The sequence below is a fragment of the Dufourea novaeangliae genome, unplaced genomic scaffold (assembly GCF_001272555.1).
Source record: "Dufourea novaeangliae isolate 0120121106 unplaced genomic scaffold, ASM127255v1 scaffold16, whole genome shotgun sequence".
Classification (NCBI taxonomy): domain Eukaryota; kingdom Metazoa; phylum Arthropoda; class Insecta; order Hymenoptera; family Halictidae; genus Dufourea; species Dufourea novaeangliae.
Window position 1 is genome coordinate 3,201,751 of NW_015373891.1, and position 19,694 is coordinate 3,221,444.

At 40.7% G+C, this 19,694-nt stretch overlaps 1 protein-coding gene across 1 annotated transcript in view; it reads right to left on the bottom strand.

Annotated features, from left to right (window-relative positions):
* LOC107188610 (ryanodine receptor) overlaps nucleotides 1-15,673 on the bottom strand; it is a 40,866-nt gene extending 25,193 nt beyond the window's left edge. The window contains 4 exon segments of the mRNA XM_015576932.1: nucleotides 618-632; nucleotides 1,618-1,716; nucleotides 2,620-2,724; nucleotides 15,237-15,673. Of these exon segments, the coding sequence (XP_015432418.1) occupies nucleotides 618-632; nucleotides 1,618-1,716; nucleotides 2,620-2,724; nucleotides 15,237-15,290 (273 nt within the window). The 5' untranslated portion in view covers nucleotides 15,291-15,673.
* Between the last annotated feature and the right edge of the window lie 4,021 nt (nucleotides 15,674-19,694).

The following is a 19,694-nucleotide window of genomic DNA, read 5'->3' on the forward strand; positions in this document are numbered from 1 at the left end:
AAGAAGAAGAAGAAGAAGAAGAAGAAGAAAATAATAAAAAAATAAAATGAAACAAGCGTACTGATAAGAGAAGGCCATAAATAACGATCGCTGACGAATAAATATTAAAGCGAGAAACACGTTAAAATGATCTGCACACGATTCGAACGAACGTAAAAGTAACGTAGTCATGTGTACGCGTATACAGTGGGTAACAAAAGTATTCGAACACCCTTTAAAACAGAACAACTTTTTTAAAATTGGTCCAAATGACTTGAGTTCTTTTGTGAAGTTAGGGACATTTTAAAACCAATTTTAAAAAAGTTGTTTTATTGTAACGGGTGTTCGAATACTTTTGTTACCAAATATATCTACACACAAGAACGTGAACATAAATGCGACAAGAATAATAGCGTTAACAGAAAAAGCGCAAGAACACCACAATTGAACTGAACAGAAAAAAGATGGTATCGAATGTTTGCAAACTATTCAGAAAGAATACAAAACGAAAGAGGAAAAATGTGAAAGAACCGAAACAGCGTGAAATTGCCATGAAGAACGCAAGCAAATAAATGATTGTTATACCCAAGCGAGAACAGAGAAACGGTGACCTGAAGTGATACGGAAGGTATACTTACTAATTTTTCTTGCTGCTGCAAAGAGAAACATAAGAGTTGTGAATCTCGTTCATTGGCAATCGTGAATGTGGTGAACGTGTGGACGGAGAATTGTAAAGAAAACACGCCTACAATTGCCTTTCGATAGGTAACAGAATCGTATGGATGATTCATCGTATTTGCTTAGGTGAGGGTTTGCGTACACGCTTACGAGCGGCGTAATAAACAAAAAATTGGACAAGATACGAGGGTGGGCGGACAAAGACAATACGAGCGAATGAGAGACAAATTCGTGACTGTTTGGGTTACACGTTGCTACATGGACTTGCATGCCACAATTATTGGACAAAGGGCGGGCGAGGTGGGTTTTGTGCGTGCTGATGCATTCAGAAAATCGTTCCTGCCTCGTTCGTGAAAAAGCACAAAAATATGTACACAATATATTTTTCGTACGCGGGTCCGTCTACTTTCTAAGTGCATCGTTCCGTTTCAAATTAGTGGACAAAATCGCACATGAAAAAAAAAAACGAAGTGGTCAGCGGCGTTTGTTGATTAATCTCTCCTGCATTCGACGTGTACTCATTACACAGACTTTTATGGCCCACTCCTATGCAGATGATCTCTACCTTTACGGTGGCTGTTCCTTCACTTTTCTGCTTTCCCGAAAACGACATCAATTTCACGATGCGGAGGACAATCGTTTTCGGTCGCGTGATTAGCATACAAAATGTGGTCGTGGCAAAAAAGAAAAAAAATACAAAGTAAAACAAACACGCACTGAGAGATTCTCTTCTTGCGTCGTGTTGGTCCGCGATGGAGCAAAATTGTACAGTGAAAAAAAGAATAGAACACGAACGTCTGCACAGGAAAAATAACGCAGTGGCCCGGGATGATTTTGCTAGAACTACAAAATGGAGAACCGCGGAAGGTCGGTCCGCAGAATTTCCTGATAAACGACGGTCATGTATATATGAGATTCTTCGTTAAAGGGTGTTGACGTGATAAAGAAGTGGTACGTTACCGTCTCGGAACCGGCAGCGGTAACCAATTCCTGCAACGCTCTCACCGAGAGAGCTTGTTCTATTACGAACACGCATTGCGACAGGTCCGGTGGTATATTCTATAACCATAACAAACCATATATTTTGTAACCATAACAAATCATATATTCTATCACCATAGCAAAAAGGAAATATTAAAATTTTAGTCATTTTTCAACCGATGAATTAATTTCTTCAGCCAGAGATGGATGCTCACGAATGAATCTGCAGTTGAAACAGTGGACTGAACGGAAAGTATTTATGTTTTCTACAGAATATCACTGTAACGCCCAATTATAATACATAATTCATTAACAGTTATTCTTTAACTTTCATTGTACTCAATATTCATATAAATTGACGGATAATGTAATAGTTCATATTGTGTAACGGTTAGATACTTGTACGTCTAGCAAACATCCGCCAACAGGTGGTAAATATGCAAGTACATATAGCTTTTACTTGGTTCTGTAGAAGTAGTACACGAAGCATTAACGTGTTTAATTGACAACGTAATTCGAACTAGAACTAGAGTATTCAGCCTACAGTTGCTATGTTAATGGTATATCTATTCGATATCTATTTTTTAAATGATTACAAAACACGTGTGTGCTCTTTATTCGACAATGAAAGCGAATATAAATGTCCTGTAATTACACAATTAACGAATACAATATACTAAAATGTTTAGCATTTGACTATAAATAATATTACGAGTTGGCAAGGCATTCATTGTTGTATCACTTTTTAAAGTACACTTTATCCATCTCTGACATGAACATGCACCGATTTGATTAAGCAGAGTAGTTTCAAAATTCACAGTCAGTTTCAATAAACTTGTTTAGAGTTTCATCAGGATCTAATTCCGAAGGAATTACGGATTGAATTTAATTAGCGACCTCTGAAGATCGAAAGCCTTCTTGTTGCTGGAAAGTTAAACATTTCGTCCCTTTGTATCAATTGAAACCAGTAAGAGCGATTACCTTGTCTGCGATGTTCTCGAGGAAGCAGTGTCTGTTACCGAAACCCTCGGCTGCGAGGCAAACCCTTTCACCAGTTGCGGTGCAGGACAGACACACCATGTCCTCCTACAAATTTCATTTCAATCTTCAGTTTCACGTTCTTTCGCCTACATTTTTGTGTATTGCCTTAGCAAGCGTTCCTTCGATTCCGAAGAATTCCGTTTGAGCAAGCACTGATCTGTTTCCCAGAACTTTATTAGTTCAAAACTTTTCACTCTCCAGCCACGAGCGATGTGAAAACCGTGTTCTGTAATCTTTGTAAATTTTTACGATGTACATAATTATCCTGTTTCATCTACCTGAGTATGTAATTCATCGTAATCGTCCAGTAATTTCACATAAAGACTTAGGTTTCTCCTAAGTAATGGTGAAAACCGATCTGCATTAAAATTTAGTGTTCAGAACCTTTTAGTCATTTTGTAAACAAGGGGAGCAAGATTTAATATAGATAACATACTGTAAGTCCATATTAAAACGAAATCAGCAGTTTACCATAAACCTAAAAAAAGACATATTTGTATGGGTTCAAATGATGAAGTGTTGACAGAAGAATAAGAAATTGTCCACTATTGTAAATAATAGTCATGATAGAACATACTACTTTACTACTTTTAACAGTTTGACTGCGGCACACTCGACACATCAACTAGTAAAACACTGTTTAAACTCAGTAAAATAGTAAATGTGTTGTACTGAGCAAAATTTACTGAACGTACACATACGCCTTTCGTACATATTTAATGGATGTGTGAGAGCGTATATATAAGCCTTTTGTCAATAATGGACAATGTATTTGAAAATTCCACAATTACTCCTTTTACAGTCAAAGGGTTAATGTATCTGTAAATTCTATAATTACACTTTTCACAGTTAAAGTGTTAACATATCTCCATGTTCCATAATTTTCATAAAAAATGTAGCAAGTATCAAGACATGCAGCATCAATAAATATCTACGAATGTAGTCAAATTGCGACGTGATATCCATAATCCCGAGAAACGACGATCTTGTTCGGTGTAGTAGGAAGAGCTGAAAGGGGAAAGGGATCGTGGTGGGCAGAGATTACACGTAGGAAAAAACGATTCATTGATGCCTCCGGAATACGAGAAGCATAACGGCGACCTTTGCAAAACGGTGAAATATGATGTAAGCCAAACGGCAGATGTTACGCACAGTGCCAGAACCAATTTGGACCAGCTGAAGAATGCGCGATCGAGTTCACACAGGCATACTGGGAAACGTTTGCCGAGGTTTCCGACTGTGAACCATCCGGGGATACGATGCCCACTGTTTTTACTAAGCAGACGTGTTACTTAAGAAGCCACAATGGCATTCTTGTACATAAGCGGCCGCTATGAGTCAGACTCGGGGTCGAAACATCACGCGACTTTGCGTTAAAATAAAACGTAATTCACTTAACACGAAGATCATTATTTTCTGAAAACAGATTAAATAAAGAATATTCTGTACGATATCAATTTTGTTTGTTAATCCTAAAACGCATAAATCACTCTGTAATGCAATAGGAAGTGGACTGACACTGACTGTCAGATTAGCACCTGTAGTATTTCCACGAGCATAGCACATTATCATGAACAACACGAAAATTGTATAATCCAACAAGAGTTCCTATTGTCCCACGTTTCTAGTATGTCATGGATCTTAAGCAGGCCTATTCGAATTAGCATTTTAAAATAATTATTAATTTTAAGCTTCAGACCAGATGATCGGTCACCCACGCAACGTGAAATCACAAATGAAATTGAAACACCCAGCGACTGGTTGGTAGAGAATACAGTATACGTTCACAAATATTTCATTGGTATCTGTTAAATATAGCTCTAGTATGAGACGCCAGGAAACAAGTACCTCTAACTATGAAATCGTTCGCGAGCAAATGATCTTTTTCATCTCGAACAATAATTACAAGGCAGTACAAGCTCCAAGAATAGATTGGCTCGTTTCTCGAATACTCTGTCGACTTGAAATTAACCACCTGTTAAGTTTTCTGAACTGGGCGCAACGCAATCATAACAATTAGAGAAAGTACACAACGAATGCGCGGCACTGCGTGGTCCGCCTCGTTTCGATCCGGCGAATTATTTTTAAACGACGATACGAGTGCATCGCGAACGGATTTAGAACCTCAAATCCAAGCGACGAAGAGATGATATCCACGTGTGATAGCATTAACGCATCACCTGTTAAGCGTCGATCGGTGGGCGACTGATAACGCGATTAACATGTTAATAATTTTCATTCTTATTTTTATTTTAAGTATACTTTATTTGTGTCGACCTCATGCATCGGGTTTTTACATTTATTGTAGGTGTGCTTGTTGTGTAAAGTGTATAGTAATTGTGACTCGATATGGGAGTACCTGTAAATAAAATTGATGTAGAATTACACTTGACAAAAGAGGACCAAAGGGTTAAGCATCAAGTATTAGAAAGTTTTGCAGGAAATGTTATTAAGAAAAGGAAAAACAATTTGTGAGGGATAGTCTATGTCGGTCATGAATGACTGACGCGACCTGAACGGAAAAGTGCTATGTCGATCATCGGTGACCGACGTGGCCTGAACGGAAAGGTTACTATCGGTCAACCACAACCAAGATGGCGCTCCATGTATTAAACGGCCACGGTATACATATATCAGGTCATTTCAAAAGTTTTCTTTATGTTTTGTAGAATGAAGTTGTGTCGTACTTTTACTCGTATGTTTTCTATTCGTACCATTTTAGCCTCTGTCTCCTATTCCGTGCATCAGTATAGCGTCAATATTCACGTTGATTCAAATTATAAAAAAAAGTACTCAAAGATCGGGTCGACTATAGATCCTCGTGAAATATCGACAGACAATGTTCAATAATCGATCAGTTGGTAAAAAAATGCCAAAAAGTAATTGAACAGAGATAAATTATGTACATTGATGATTAAACTTACTTCTCTGTAGGTTTTTTTTCTCGCATTGAAGTTCAATCAAAAATACGCAATGATTTCTGAAATTACCTGATAGTAATTGAAGAGTCCAGGAGAAAAACGATCATAGTTCATTCTAAATTGAAATTGTGATTTTAGGATCGTGTGTTAGAGTTTAGGGAAAGCTATCGAACTTTAGTATAATAATAAATGAAAAAAACGAACACGGACCAGAAAAATTAAGGGCCAACAAAATCTGAGTTCAGGAAAACACGACTAGTATCACATTTCTCCAATCGAAGAATAATTAGAGTCCAACTCGATGCATTAAAACTGGACGGTAAAATCAAATTTTCCTTTCATAAAATCTATGAACGTTTAATGACCTAGGAAAGATTCAGAAACTATAAAAAAGAAGAATATTACATTTTTGATCGTATATATTGAGGCGAAAAATTTGTTTCTCAGATACTGAAAATGTTACTTTATGTGATTATGATCATTTCTTTTTTGAATTTTTCAATTGCGAAGGAGAACAGCGTGAAGGTAACAAGGTTGTTTCTATGAAGGGGGTGGGGGATTGTCGTGTTCCGCGTGTCGCCGTTAAAATTCCGTGTCGTTTCTACTATTTACCATTCGCACCGTCGTGAAACACCGGTTCCGCCTGTCGTTCGCTCACTTCATACATTCACGCGGATGGAGGCAGCACGCGTGCATTCCTAAACGTACTGGGAATTAACTAGTCCGCCGCAGCGTGTTGCATATACATAAGTAATTCTTGTAGAGGGCGAATTAACATAAGCTCTATTATATGAAATGGCACGCAATTCATTTGGTCGTATTTGTGGTCCCTACAGAGTTGGGGAAATTTTCTTAAAAAATCTCCGAGTTTATTCGTGGACAATAAACAGCGATATAATTCGAAGAAAAATTTTTTGTTAGTCAGGAATATGTATCTGTGGTATTATTCAGACCCTGTTTTATTCTGTTTTCGTCGTTCGCCAGCGACAGAGAAGTCTGAAGGTTACTTGGCACTGTTGATCTACATTTACGGGTGACAGAATCATGATGAGGGCCATGAGGTAAGGGTAGCTATCGTCGAAATAGCGTTTCAACTGTTGACACTAGATCTACAAACTCTGAATTTGTATTAAACAGTACTGTATGATACATTAATTCAGTATAATATGAAGCATATAATAGATTAAAAGTCAGCATAGATTTCGACGTGTGCGGTACAGAGTTAGGCACAATTTTATTCGAATAATTCATAATGAAAAGCAGTATTATCTAGATTTATGAAACTAACCTTTAAACAATTGCTAGGATTATATAATTGTTTGCAAAGTGTTTACTCATTCAAGAAAAAGTATTATTTTATTATAAAATACAAAATTTCCAGGTTTAATCAATTCTTTTTTAGAAGTTCTTTTTTATTTTTTATTTGTTATTCGAAACTTTTTATCTAGATAATGAATTTGCTCATCTCTGGGTTCGGTAGTTCTAGTATTAATGGAGGAACTCCATAAACATTGAAAAAAAAAATAAACTTCGTATGACATGGTTATTTGATTCGTCCATTCATTGCGAATAAAAAAGTTATTCGTCGTTCATAAATAACTTCCATAGCAGCATTAGCGAACAATTTTCCAGAAAATTCGAACTCTGATTTTTCACACGCGTCTGCGCCAAAACTTCCCGGAGATTCGGCCAACAGTGCCATTAATGACTTTCTTCAACTGCATTCCCTCCTCTATCAATGTCCATCGTGAGCTCTTCGAAGCGAAGTGGAATTTCCGGTACGAATCGAACCAACAATAATCAGTGCTCACGGTTGATTAATGGTCTCCGTCGCAGCGTTTGATCGTATGAATAATGCAGCACGGGTCGTAAACAGTGGTTTGGTGACGGAAAAAGGCAACTGCTACGCACCGCGATCCAAATAAACCGATTATTTCCGTTCCGTCCGCGCAGAATCAAGCGTGATCGAAGATACGTGTTGCGGTATAGGTCAAGGATGCCACTATATTCTGCTACCGGATAATCCGGCGCAATTTTGTCCCCTGCGAAGAGTAAACATAAATCATCGCGGACTTCTGCATTTAGAGAGATCTATATCTTTACGTGACCCGCTTTAGCTGGAATTTTAGAAAAAAAAAAAGAAACAAAGTCCATGGTATTCCGCAACATGTAAAACCTACTTTAGATACGGGTTAAGCAAAAAAAATTTTCTGGTCTCAAAAAAATGTACTAATTTTGAAAATATGTTAAATGGGGTATATGGTGAGTGAAGAAAGTCGAACAATAAAATAGCGACGGTTTACTGTATGTACAAGGTGTGTAAAAAAAAGGGTGAAAGTCTTTAGGAGCTTATACTATTTACTCAGCGACTGGAGTACAAAATGTCTAATTAACATAGGTTGTAAAATCAATCCTTTCGATGTTGAATCCACTTTTATATTTACCAGCGTTCAGTATCGTGAGTCACGTTGCAACAAATTGAATGTAAACGGAAGAACTGGTTTGGAAGTGCATTAGTTCAAGGTTGTACGACAGCAGGCAGTACGAGATAAGGAAGAAATATTTAAAAATGTATATCGATCTGTGTTTGTATTAAAATGGAAGGGAAACATATGAAACATCTGTAACAAATGTGAAAGTAAATTTCTGCATTTTTCATCGAAAGGTTTGATTTTAGAACCTATGTTGATTACACATTTTTTACTCCACTTTTTGGGCACTGAAGGTACCTAAAGTCTAAACCTTGAGACCCTTTTTGTGAACATCCTGTATATAAATTATACAAACACTATGTATCTATTGGAGTCTGTATTGGTACACGAATTTAAGAAAAAATAAAACAATGTATACACATCTTATAAAAGTGAATTATAACGTACATAAGGAAAGCTATCGCCAAATACTATCGTTACTTACGAAAAGATCCCACATATAATTTCGTTCACGTTATTAATACGTACTCGTCATAATGACGATTTAGTATTTTACGTAAATAGAATGAAGCAAGCGTGGGAACCAATGAGATTCCTCTTTCATATTTAAGAAAGTTTACATTCAGCAAAATATTAGTAATATAGTACAGTTGTGAAGACAGCTCCAAAAATAAACGATACGAAACGCGTTCCAAGGAACACTGTACACACTGTGTGAAGAACAATTTATGAAGACAATCAAGATTTGCAAGATCACATCCGTACAGTCATCGAGTACTTAAAAAAAAATTAATTTGTATCTCTGACGCTTTTAGATATTGCATTACCGTGATCGTGCAACCAGTTCCAAGCAATTCCTCCGCATCAACAAAGTCCATCACATATTAGGTTTCATTGTTTAGCATCGGAAACAGAGGGATAAATGACCGCGCCGTCACGGCTAGTTATCGATCGATATCTCCGTTACTTTAGCGTGCTTTCAGCGCTTTAGATCACTTTGTCCATCCATTTTCGTTACGCAGGTATCAAAACCATCGGCGTTCTGCTTTGTAAGGTTAACCCTTTAACGCCCAGTGTTGTACCGAAGCAACCCTCACTTTAAAAGTTCATATAATTCTATTGCCGGTTAAAACTTTTGTCAGCAAGGATCCGTAGATTCACTGATGTGAAGTAGATCTCCACATTTTCCGTCAAGAAATTCAAGTATTCCTTCCAAAAATAAATAAAAAGAAGAAAAAATATTTAAAAATAGTTATGTTTAATATCGATATTTTCGACTTCAAAATAATAAGATACAACATCCCTAGAGCCAGAGGGTATTAAGTCCACTTTAAAAAAAAATGACATTTCAAAGAGATTGGATTAATAATATCTTCGCAAGAAATTTCCAACAATTGATTCATTTTTAGCCCGTTTACACCGGGCTCCACCCTGAAAAGGTGAAAATGACACTTTCTTGAGCAGCACGCAGCCCACTCTCTGGGTGTCGCCGTGTTGTCACCTCACGCGGCCGCTATACCGAACCGTGGTGTCCTTTAATGAAGAGGCGCCCCGTTGCAACAAGCGTTAGGTATTGATCACACGGAACAATGCAACCGGCGATCAGCTAAAATTAACCGTCGCCACGCTCTTAAAGAAGAGCTGCGAGAAGCGCCATACCGCGGATCGTTCACGGGACGGTAATTAAAAATTATTTTTAATTGTCGCACCGGGGTCCCGTCACGCCTCAGGTCAAACGAAACGAGATGCTGCGAGCGACACGCGAAAGTGGACGGTAATTTCGTGGGGCATGAGACCAAGCCAACAGTTGTTGACTTAATTAATGATCATTACGAAGCGGCGAAGCACTTTCCGACGACACAATTCCCTGACGCAACTTTGTTCCACCCGTGGCGTTTTGTTTGTGACTGCTTCGAAATATTGTTACGTATAGTTAATATATTTAACGATTAACGATACATATCTGTTATACTTTCTCAAGTATTTACGCTCTCAACGCCCTGTCCAAGAAGCTACTGGATAGTTCGTTGGTCTTTTTTCGAACGGGAGCCCTTGAAACATCGAGAACGTTGTATATAAGTTAAAATGGTTCGACAATCGAGTTACCAACAGAGTATCACACTCCGTGCCATGAAAATGAGATGAAATTGACTTACACCGCGCGTCCATTCTCCGAGCGGCTAATGTGGAGCAAGGTCAACGGGGAATATTAAAAAGGGGTGTATCGATTTTAATCCGCATCGGGAGATTAAAACGTCGTCGTTAATTCTCCGTGCGCGCTTCTAGAAGAGCGAAACGTTTTCGAGATTCAAGTGGAAATAAAAACAACGTACCACGGAAATTTCAATCGGGAAAACGAGATACACACGCGTGAATTGGTGTCGATGTATCGATTGTTCGATCCTGGAACCATGCGAAACCGGCCGATGTAAACTTCAAATGTTTTCGGCCATTCGGACATTTCGGATTTCGGACACACCCATCAAATTTTCAAGTAAAATTCAATACCAAATTGCAGCAACAGGATATGGACCGGCTCTACGATTATGGAAACTCTATAGAAGACAGGTGAGCTTCGCCGAACGGTGTAAAGTCGGTTTCGTTCGATCGAGGGGAATTATTCCGGGAATCGAGCCGATGCACAATGGTTCAGGACGCTGTTTTAGGTGTTTAAAAGCTGAATTTTAAGTATTCGAATTTCGATCCGAATGAATCTCAATGTCTTCATCAAGCTAAAGTTCCTCGTTCTTTTTAAATCTCAAGTGAGATCGATCACAAGTTTTTTATGTTTTCAACAACTCTTTCGCAAAATTTTTGCACGTGGATTCGTATAATGAAACGATTTTCATTGATACTAAGCGATTCGTTTTGAAGCTTCTTATCTATACATATAAGAACAGATACACGTGTCGTCTTTCGAAACATTATCGTGCTAAAACATCAAACTTGTTTTGTCTATTTAAACAGATAGAATCTGACAGCATAAATATTTGCGTTCACGCGCAGAATGTCGCGCATAGAAGTTATCGTAATTCAATTAATTAGAGTTTCAATAACCATTTAACCAGAAATCAAATTGAACGTTACCAGGCTTCAATCGTTATTTAACTGTAAACCTCATTTCTTGAAAGCACTTCGAAATAGATTTTTTTCCAATATAATACCCACACAAAATGAAACAATACTCATCTTTAGGAACATTATTGATCGTGTTAACAATACAGTCACTGAGGAAAGACTTCGTACACCCCTCAAAGATCACTTTTGTGGGATACATAATTAATTTTTTTATTATAGTCTGTCTACTATATAATATTTTTTGTGGCCCGTGAATATTCAAAAATTTATGACAACTATTATATGAGCCGTTCATTTTCCAAAGTGGTTATTTCCATAAATCAATAAATAGAAATTTATTTATATATTTAAAAAACTGCAGTCAGTCACTTTGATCCCGGTACGACTCATACATGGCTCTTATTATCGAAGAACTTGCCCACCCTTGTTTTATATCATAATACTCCCTCGACGACATTCAGAATCGGTGGTCTCATATGTATCACAATGTGAACTCCTAAAATATCGTTCTGGACCACTGTTCGATCGTTCCTACGAAACGAAAGACCCTTCTTCCGGCACCCAGATTGGATTTTATCGGGCTAAAGCTCAACCCCGAAATCGTATTTCTTACATGGTATCGTAAACATAGCATCGATTGGGAGATTCCGTGACGCCGAGTTAAATCCTGTATGCAGAGGGTCAACGAAACACCTACAACACCGATACATTTCCTTCGGTCGAACGATCGATTAGCGTAGTCGTTCTCTACGCGAACTTGAAAATGGGGGAACGTTGCAAGATCGTAAAACCTCGTTCTCCCTTTTTAGATATTTCTTTCCTCGCGAGGTGAATATCGTTGATGTTCGGACGGGATCGATAACGTTGTTTTTTTTCGCCCCTCGAGGGAACAAGTCCCCCACCGTTTATGTTTCCGTGTCACGAACGGGTCTCGTTTAACGCTCTGTAACTAAAAGAAACTAGTGACGCCACGATATCGTGTAACTTCATTAACGCGTAATTTACCACGCCGTTTTTCTCCGTTGACCGAATCAATCGCGTTAACGTTCGTGCGCGACGGGTGATTATGACGTGGAGGACTGATCGGTTATTAAGCGGCCGTGATTGAATCGCTCCGCATGGTAATTTCCTCGGAGATCTCGGGAGTTCGCGAGTCCCTCCTTCGATGAAGCGTACGGGATTATCGAGTGATCCTTGCTGCGCCAGTGTACACTGGGTCACGAGTAATTTTCACTGGGAATCCTTTCGACAATGGCCGCGGAATTAGGCAACTATGTAGTTCGGAGCAAAATTCTCAGCGTTTCAGTATCCGATATTCCTCTTGTCGTTATCATGTTTGTCTATCATCTCATAGGATGAGAGAATATTTACAGTACATGTAAAGATAGGGTGAGTTCTCGTTAAAAAATTGAGCTGCAATTTTAGAAGTCTTGTCTCCCGCGGGGAGTATTTTTTTTAGAAAATTGAGCATGAACATTCGTCAGGCACACGCGATTCGGAATACTGCTGGTCGATTTGTCTGACTATTGCTCGGCATTTCTACTTACAATTAGACTGTGGATGTTTGTGCTAGTGTAGAATATTGTGATTCGATTCATGTCAACTGGAGTTGAGCTATAATGTGTTTACTCTGTTCAGAGTTGCATCAAGTTTTAAATTAAGTGAAACTCCATTAAACGTAATTGAAATCCATAGAACCCAATAATAGATTTTCAAGTTATGGGTAATTAACTACACGACACAACAAAAACTCAACTTGTTAACCCCAATTAAACAATATTCCGATGGCAATACAAATGGATACTGTCATTGTAGTATCTATTTACCATGATCTTATTATACAGGGTGTCTCAGGTGGAGTTGTACAACCGGCCAGGAGGTGATTCTATAAGCAAAAGTAGATCGAAAAAGAAGAATAAATTTTGTTTCGTTTCAGATTTCGTTTTTGAGATAATCGAATTTGAACATTTGCTGGATTGCGTGCCATTGAATAGAACTTCGTTAGCGTGTCCGTTCATTGTATTCCGTTTCTACTTACTCTCACGACATGAATACATGCGTTTCAAAATTTATTCTATCTTTTGATTTATTATTTCTTACGAATAGACTCACCTCCTGCTCGACTTAAAACACCCAGTATACGTTCATAATAAACAATACAAGCAAAAATAGTTTACAACGGGATAAAACTATAATCAAATCAATGAATTTTCGTATTTAATCTTGCAGAAAACAAATTTTCACGTAAAGAAATTTCATTTTAGATTTTCAATTTGCCTCTGCAGAGAAAATTACCTCGTCCTGCATTGTTCCACAAATTTTGCTACACCCTGTATAATACATTCGTCTCTCCATTATATTAATTTTTTACTACTGTGTCAATTTGACACCGAGGGATGAATTAAACTGGAAAAATGAGGGATATTTGGGGGTTAAAGTATTCTGAATCTACGAAGAAATTTCTATTACTTGAGATGCTCATAATGGTCTCAGAATTTTATAAACGAAACATTTTCAGCCCTATGGATTGCCATGAACCCGTCCGGAAAAGCGTAGATCCGGAACCCCATCAAGACTCCAGTAATCTCTTGCCCGATCAGGTGGTGGATAGGGGTGGCAGGTGTCGCCGACGCAGTCGGCGTCGTAGTCGGCGTCGTTCCCAGAAACGGAAATGCATCTGCAAATCTCGACGTAGCAGACGGAGGAGAAAGAAGCGCATGTTCTTGTCGGCCAATCCGTTCATCATCTTCTATCTGGAGTTGTTATGTAAATCACAGGGGAAACGCGTAACAGTGGTGGCTCGGGAGGCTGGCCGAAAATGGTGCTCCATGTCCGCGGGTAAAAAGAAAAAATACATACGGCTCGCGGAACGATATCAACGTAAATGCGGGAAGAGGAGAAGGAGATAAACCGTGTGAGGATCTCGTGTTTCCTTATTTCGAGCGGCAGAAACGAAACGAAAGATCCAGAGATCGGAGGCAAAAAGACGTAAGAGGTACTCGTCTCAAAGTGAACATATCATCTGGTATTCGTGCCGAGAATCAAACGACGAAACTTGCTTTCGTATTCCAGAAAGAGGATCCGAAGAACAGACCCGCGGTTACACCGGTGTGTGTGCAAAAAATTCGTCTATATCGTGAAATCTCGACGTAACCCCCATAATCCAATTACAGAACGATGGTATTCGTCCCGACACCGACCTGTCGTGTGTACCCCCAGTGTGCGATACAATCTTGTACTTTATATGGAACAAATATACATGTTTTCGTTGGTAAAAGAGAAACAGAGGGGAAGAGGTAATCGATAGGGGAATACGCGTGTGTCGGTTTGTAAATGTTCCGATAACTGAACCACAAGCGTGTGCGTCTCACTCGAGGAGGGAGGTAGCGACGGAGTATTTTTACTAGGGGCGGGTATTAAAGAGTTCCGAGGCATCACAGCGCGTGCAGCTTACGGAAGCTCAAGGCTGGCAACTCTACCCTCTCGGTCACTATGCTACTGCTTGATCCTTGCGGTCGGAAAGAGGTCAAGGTCGTTCGAGAGAACTTTAAGTGCTTCCACGATTCATTGAATTCCCATCCGGCTTGCGCACATTTTATCCTTTGCCCGCCTTCCTCACCCCCCGAGCAGGCCTAGCCTCTCGTTTTTATGCAAAAGACCACACGACAGTTTTATAGCCGGTGATGCGAAACATCGTAAACACCGGGATGGACGCAGAGGCGAGGAGCTAACTTTAACCCCCGCCTAAGAGGATTAGCTTCTTAGCGGGCTGTGCTCTGCGTCGGTGCTCATTTAAGCACCCGACAATCACCCGGGTGGTCTTTTATTCGGCCAAGTTCTTTCGTTACTAAACTTCATGCTACGATAACAACACGTGAACACATCCCCTCACGTGATCCATTATACAATCACTCGATCGGAGAAGTTCTCCACGCGCGATGTTTACCCCCCTAAAAAATACTACGTGATTGTTGCTTTATCGTAAATTTATAGTGTCTTGAGAGATCAGTGCTTGCAGACGATTCTTCGCAAACGATTTACTCCTATATTATAAATTTTTATTTATTCTCATGATCCTGTGATAGAATTCTAGTGAATGATTAAGGTAAACAATGCTAGAACTCACCGTACGGAGGAAGGATACGTCATCCTGCTCGGAGCCACCCTCGCTGTCAGCCATCCCGTCGGTACGTTTTCACGTAACCTGGACGAGCCTCCTTCCGCTGCCTGGTTCGCGTATTTTCTTAGTTCGTTGTGTCCCTTCCGCTTCCTATTCCACGGCTCTGCTGGTTGGGACCGAGCCTCGCTTCCCCTCGGTAGTCCAATAGGGCGAGGACGGTCACACGCGGTCACGTTTCGACATTTTTTGTCCCTCTCCTTTCCCGTTCCTCACGGATGGTCTTTCCGCTCTCTTCCCCGGTGCAACGGAACGGGTTCACGTCTCTCGTCGGAACGACGACGAGCACAGTGTCGACGACGTCCTAACCTCCGACGGTGCACACCAATGATCAGCCACTACTGACCCTAGGGGTGCCTCGCGCTGAACGCCGACAGCACCTGCGCATGCGCCCGTTCCCTTCAATCAAATTCCGCATGCTCGAAATTCTGTCGTTAACTCCGCGATGCCGCTACTCACTGATTCCACCCGCTACCACACCAATTTCTCACACACATACACAGAAGGAGGAGAGGACAGAGGAGACACATACATAGCCCTTTGTTGAAATTTTTTTCTTACGCGGTCGCCACCCTTTGTGCGATGAGGCGAGATGATTTGTGGTACGAGCCGTGATAGGAAGCACGATTTTTTTGCTATCTGGATGCTAGGGGGTTGTGGGAGAATTTTTTTTGAAATACCTTAGATTATCCGTGTGGTTAGATGGCGGAACGTGGTATCTGCGATATTCGTAATTTTACAGTAAAGCGATTGTAACTGTTAGTCTGTGAACCACTAGGAAGTAGAACGTTCGATGTGTAGGATGTTATGATGGTCTTTGGTAGTAATTTAGAAAGCATTCTATTGTTTCATACATCTAATAAATCAAGAAATTGACAGAAAACCAGTAGAGACGATCAGACGTTTGATAGACTGATTTATTGACATCGAAAGCTAATCAAGCTAATCAAGGCAATCGTTGTCTGGAAATAAGTGGAATTGGAAAGTTTGACGACCAACGAAAATCATAGAAGTAAGTTTTGCTCATCAGCGATCCATTCCCCGAGCTTAATACGAGGGCCACATCAAGGGAAAAGAAGTTTCGTCTAACGAGCAGGAAAGTTTGGATCGTGTCATGCCTAGTTGGACGCCAGGTAGAGACGAGAAATTATGGTGACCTAGAATCGCGACCGTTTCTCGTGCGTTTCGAAACCAGAAACGCGTATATTTATACGCATTTCTATACGAACCATCACGACGGAAATCGTGCACGCTATTTTCGCGGTAAATCGAGCAATGACACGAACTAATGGCTCATTAAAGCAAGCGCAGTAATACCGTAACCATACCCTCCTTCACAAATATTAATTGGCATATCGACAAGTTGTTGTTAAACCAGTATTATCATTTCAATCATCATCAGCAAATTAAGCCAGATTCACAGAGCGGTCAAAGGCACGGTCGGATCGCGTCAAATCCGACAGCGGTCTTTATCGCTTACACGTAATCCAATGAGAGAAATATAAGTTAAATTCAGATTGATCGTGATCTGATCGTGCCTTTGACCGCTAGTGTGGATCTAGCGTTATTGTACCGCGCGTATATACACGTCAGTTGGACTGAAAGTGACTCGTGCAAGGAACTCTTTGTATATTTAGAGATAGATCCACCACCCGATTGGTTTAAGTAAAAATAGTTTGGAGCGACCGGTCGCCCCACGCGTTACTTCCGGAGTAATAAAAGGCGTAACTGCACGCCTCGCCCAACCCGTAACTTTCCTATTACGTTATAAAATCCTACGGTGCGTCGATTATACGAAACGGGATAGAATCAGATTCGAGGCGACGCGTTACTACATACACACCGTTCGAACAATATTTGCTCGACGAAGAGTACAGTACGAAACCGTGGCGTCGCGTGTTTCAATTACGCGCAGTTCGTGTACGCGATCGATATCCCGAGAATAAGCGTCGTTCGGGCGTTAATCAGCTAATTAAATAATATCGTCGACGATGACAACGTGGCCGTGCAACGACGCGGGGGATAGACGACACATACATACAGAGGGACCCCGCGCGAGCCGATTTCTCATTCCCGTGTCTATTTCCAGCGACCGGGCAGAAATAGATGCATTTACCGAGCACTCGTCGAGGAAATCTACGTACGTGCTTGGCCGTGTTTCCGCTCGAATTAGAAACGGTTACACCGTCGTCGATCGCAAGGTTAAGGATAATTGTCAGAACTGTGGAGGGAACCAGCGAGCGGAGTGATCCAGGGATTGATCCAGGCGCGCGGCCATCGGTCCCGCCGAATACATCATTCACAGGGGGACGGACGAAAAACGAACTGGCAACGCATCAACGGACAAATATTGTTCGCGTGCTAAATATTTCCTCCACCGATTCCCGCTGTCCATCCCCCCGAAGCGAGAAAATAACACTTTGTCGTTGGAACAAAACCGTCGTCGATGTATACCGCCATCGGGTCGAACGAACATTTCGCAATTTCGGTAAACTCGTTGCCAGACGGCGCAACGCACCTGTGGCGAAATAAAAAAAAAAATCAGACTTCACAGTTATATAAATTGTTGCAAGTTATCCTGCCCGCAAGGGAGACACTCTCAGCCAACGTACACTATTGCTCGTAAGTAATAGAACACCTGGTCTGTATACAGAAAATGTAATGTTTCATAAAAATGGTATATTTTAGGCCACATTTAGGTATTACTTTATAGTAGTATAATCATCGTGCATGGAACTTTGATATCCCCAGAACAATATTCCTTTCAGACTTCCAGCAATTTTGTAGTACTCTGTAACATTTACTGCATATTCGGTAAGTGTCCTAATACATATGAGTGGCAGTGTATATACGTGGTTATATAGAAAATGAACTTTTACGAATGAGGAACTAATTACACGGTATTACGGGCTCGAATATACCTGGTCAGAGGTATCCAGATCACGACCGAGAAAAACTGCCTCCCTCGACCCTGTCTGTGTAATTAAACAGCCAGGAACTTTCGTGAAACCGCCCTGCGGCACCGTATCCCGCCCGTACGCACGCACCCACTCACGCACTCAACTCACACAATCTTCGCGGCGTATCGTAATGCAAATGCATCGAGGTCGATCGGTCTACCGACCATTCCGCAATGCAACCGGTAACGCACACCGCATTACCTTCGAAACTTCACGCTTTTCAACCACTTTGATTCACTGGTTCGCGGAACGAGAAACGTTCCCGGGGCTGGCGATGAACCGATTTAACACACTATCTGAGATTCACCTTGTAGAGAGACAGAGACGAAACTTCTTCACTGACGCGTTGCGAATGGAGGAGGCGGGGGTGGGGGAAAGGGTACACGCACTTTCGTGATCTCGATGCTCGTATGCGACCTCGATCGAGCCGTCTGGGGGGTCGTTCAGTCGAGTAATATTGTTCGTTCGGGGGTGGCTGGATCTTCGTCTACTCTATCGGGGGCCCCTTCCGACGAAAATCGTATCGAGGCTCGAGCGGTTCTGCCGGACCACGGTGCCGAGCGGAATGGAGCGAGGCGAGCCGACTGTCCACGGCTATTTTCAGCCTCGAGCCGAGGCCCGCTGTTGGCTCTCCTCGCCGCGACGTGTAACAGACGAAAGACGACTTTGTGCCTCTGTTCGTCGTGCTGTCGACGAACCGTTGAGTGGTGCCAGTTTCCGTCAGTTTTGACGGAGTACGGAGAAAAATGGCCGGGAACAGTGGAGGGATCCTTCGCCAATTGACCGAGTTTCGGCTGGATTCTGCCGTTTCTGTAGATCGAAACGGAAAAATCTTTATTTTGTCTATATCCTTATCTAAAAGAGCACTTTTCCATTTTTTTTTTATTAAATGTGGACATTTCATTTTCTGTAATAATACTGATACTGTTTGCTATGTATTTTTCGAATAGAATTGCGCCCAACTCTATCCGATACATTTCATTTTTAAAAAATTGGTGGTTTTAGATTGTAGGAATTCTTCGAAACGTGTAAGTACCGATTTTCGATTAAGAAATATTTTCATTCTCAAAAGGAGCATCCAGTCTATATCCATCTAGGGAATGACGTGACTTCGTAATTTTATTCGGCAAACTGTCTGATGTTCTAATTTAAATTGATATTGGAAAAGTAGTTGACACTATTCCTTCGATGAAATATTGTTTAAAATTAATTTCCAGTTCTATATTTTATAGGCAGTTGCCGCCATTATTTACTATATCTTCTATATCCGTGGTAGAAGTTCGATAAAAGTATACAAGAATCCCCAGTAGCGGTCACCCCAAGCGTTTTCCATGATACAACCCTTACGACACTCACCGACGGAGTACCAATTCTGAAATTATTGATCTGGTATTCTCATTCTCGGCTGCTGGCACAGACGAGATATAGAATTCTATACCTTGTCTAG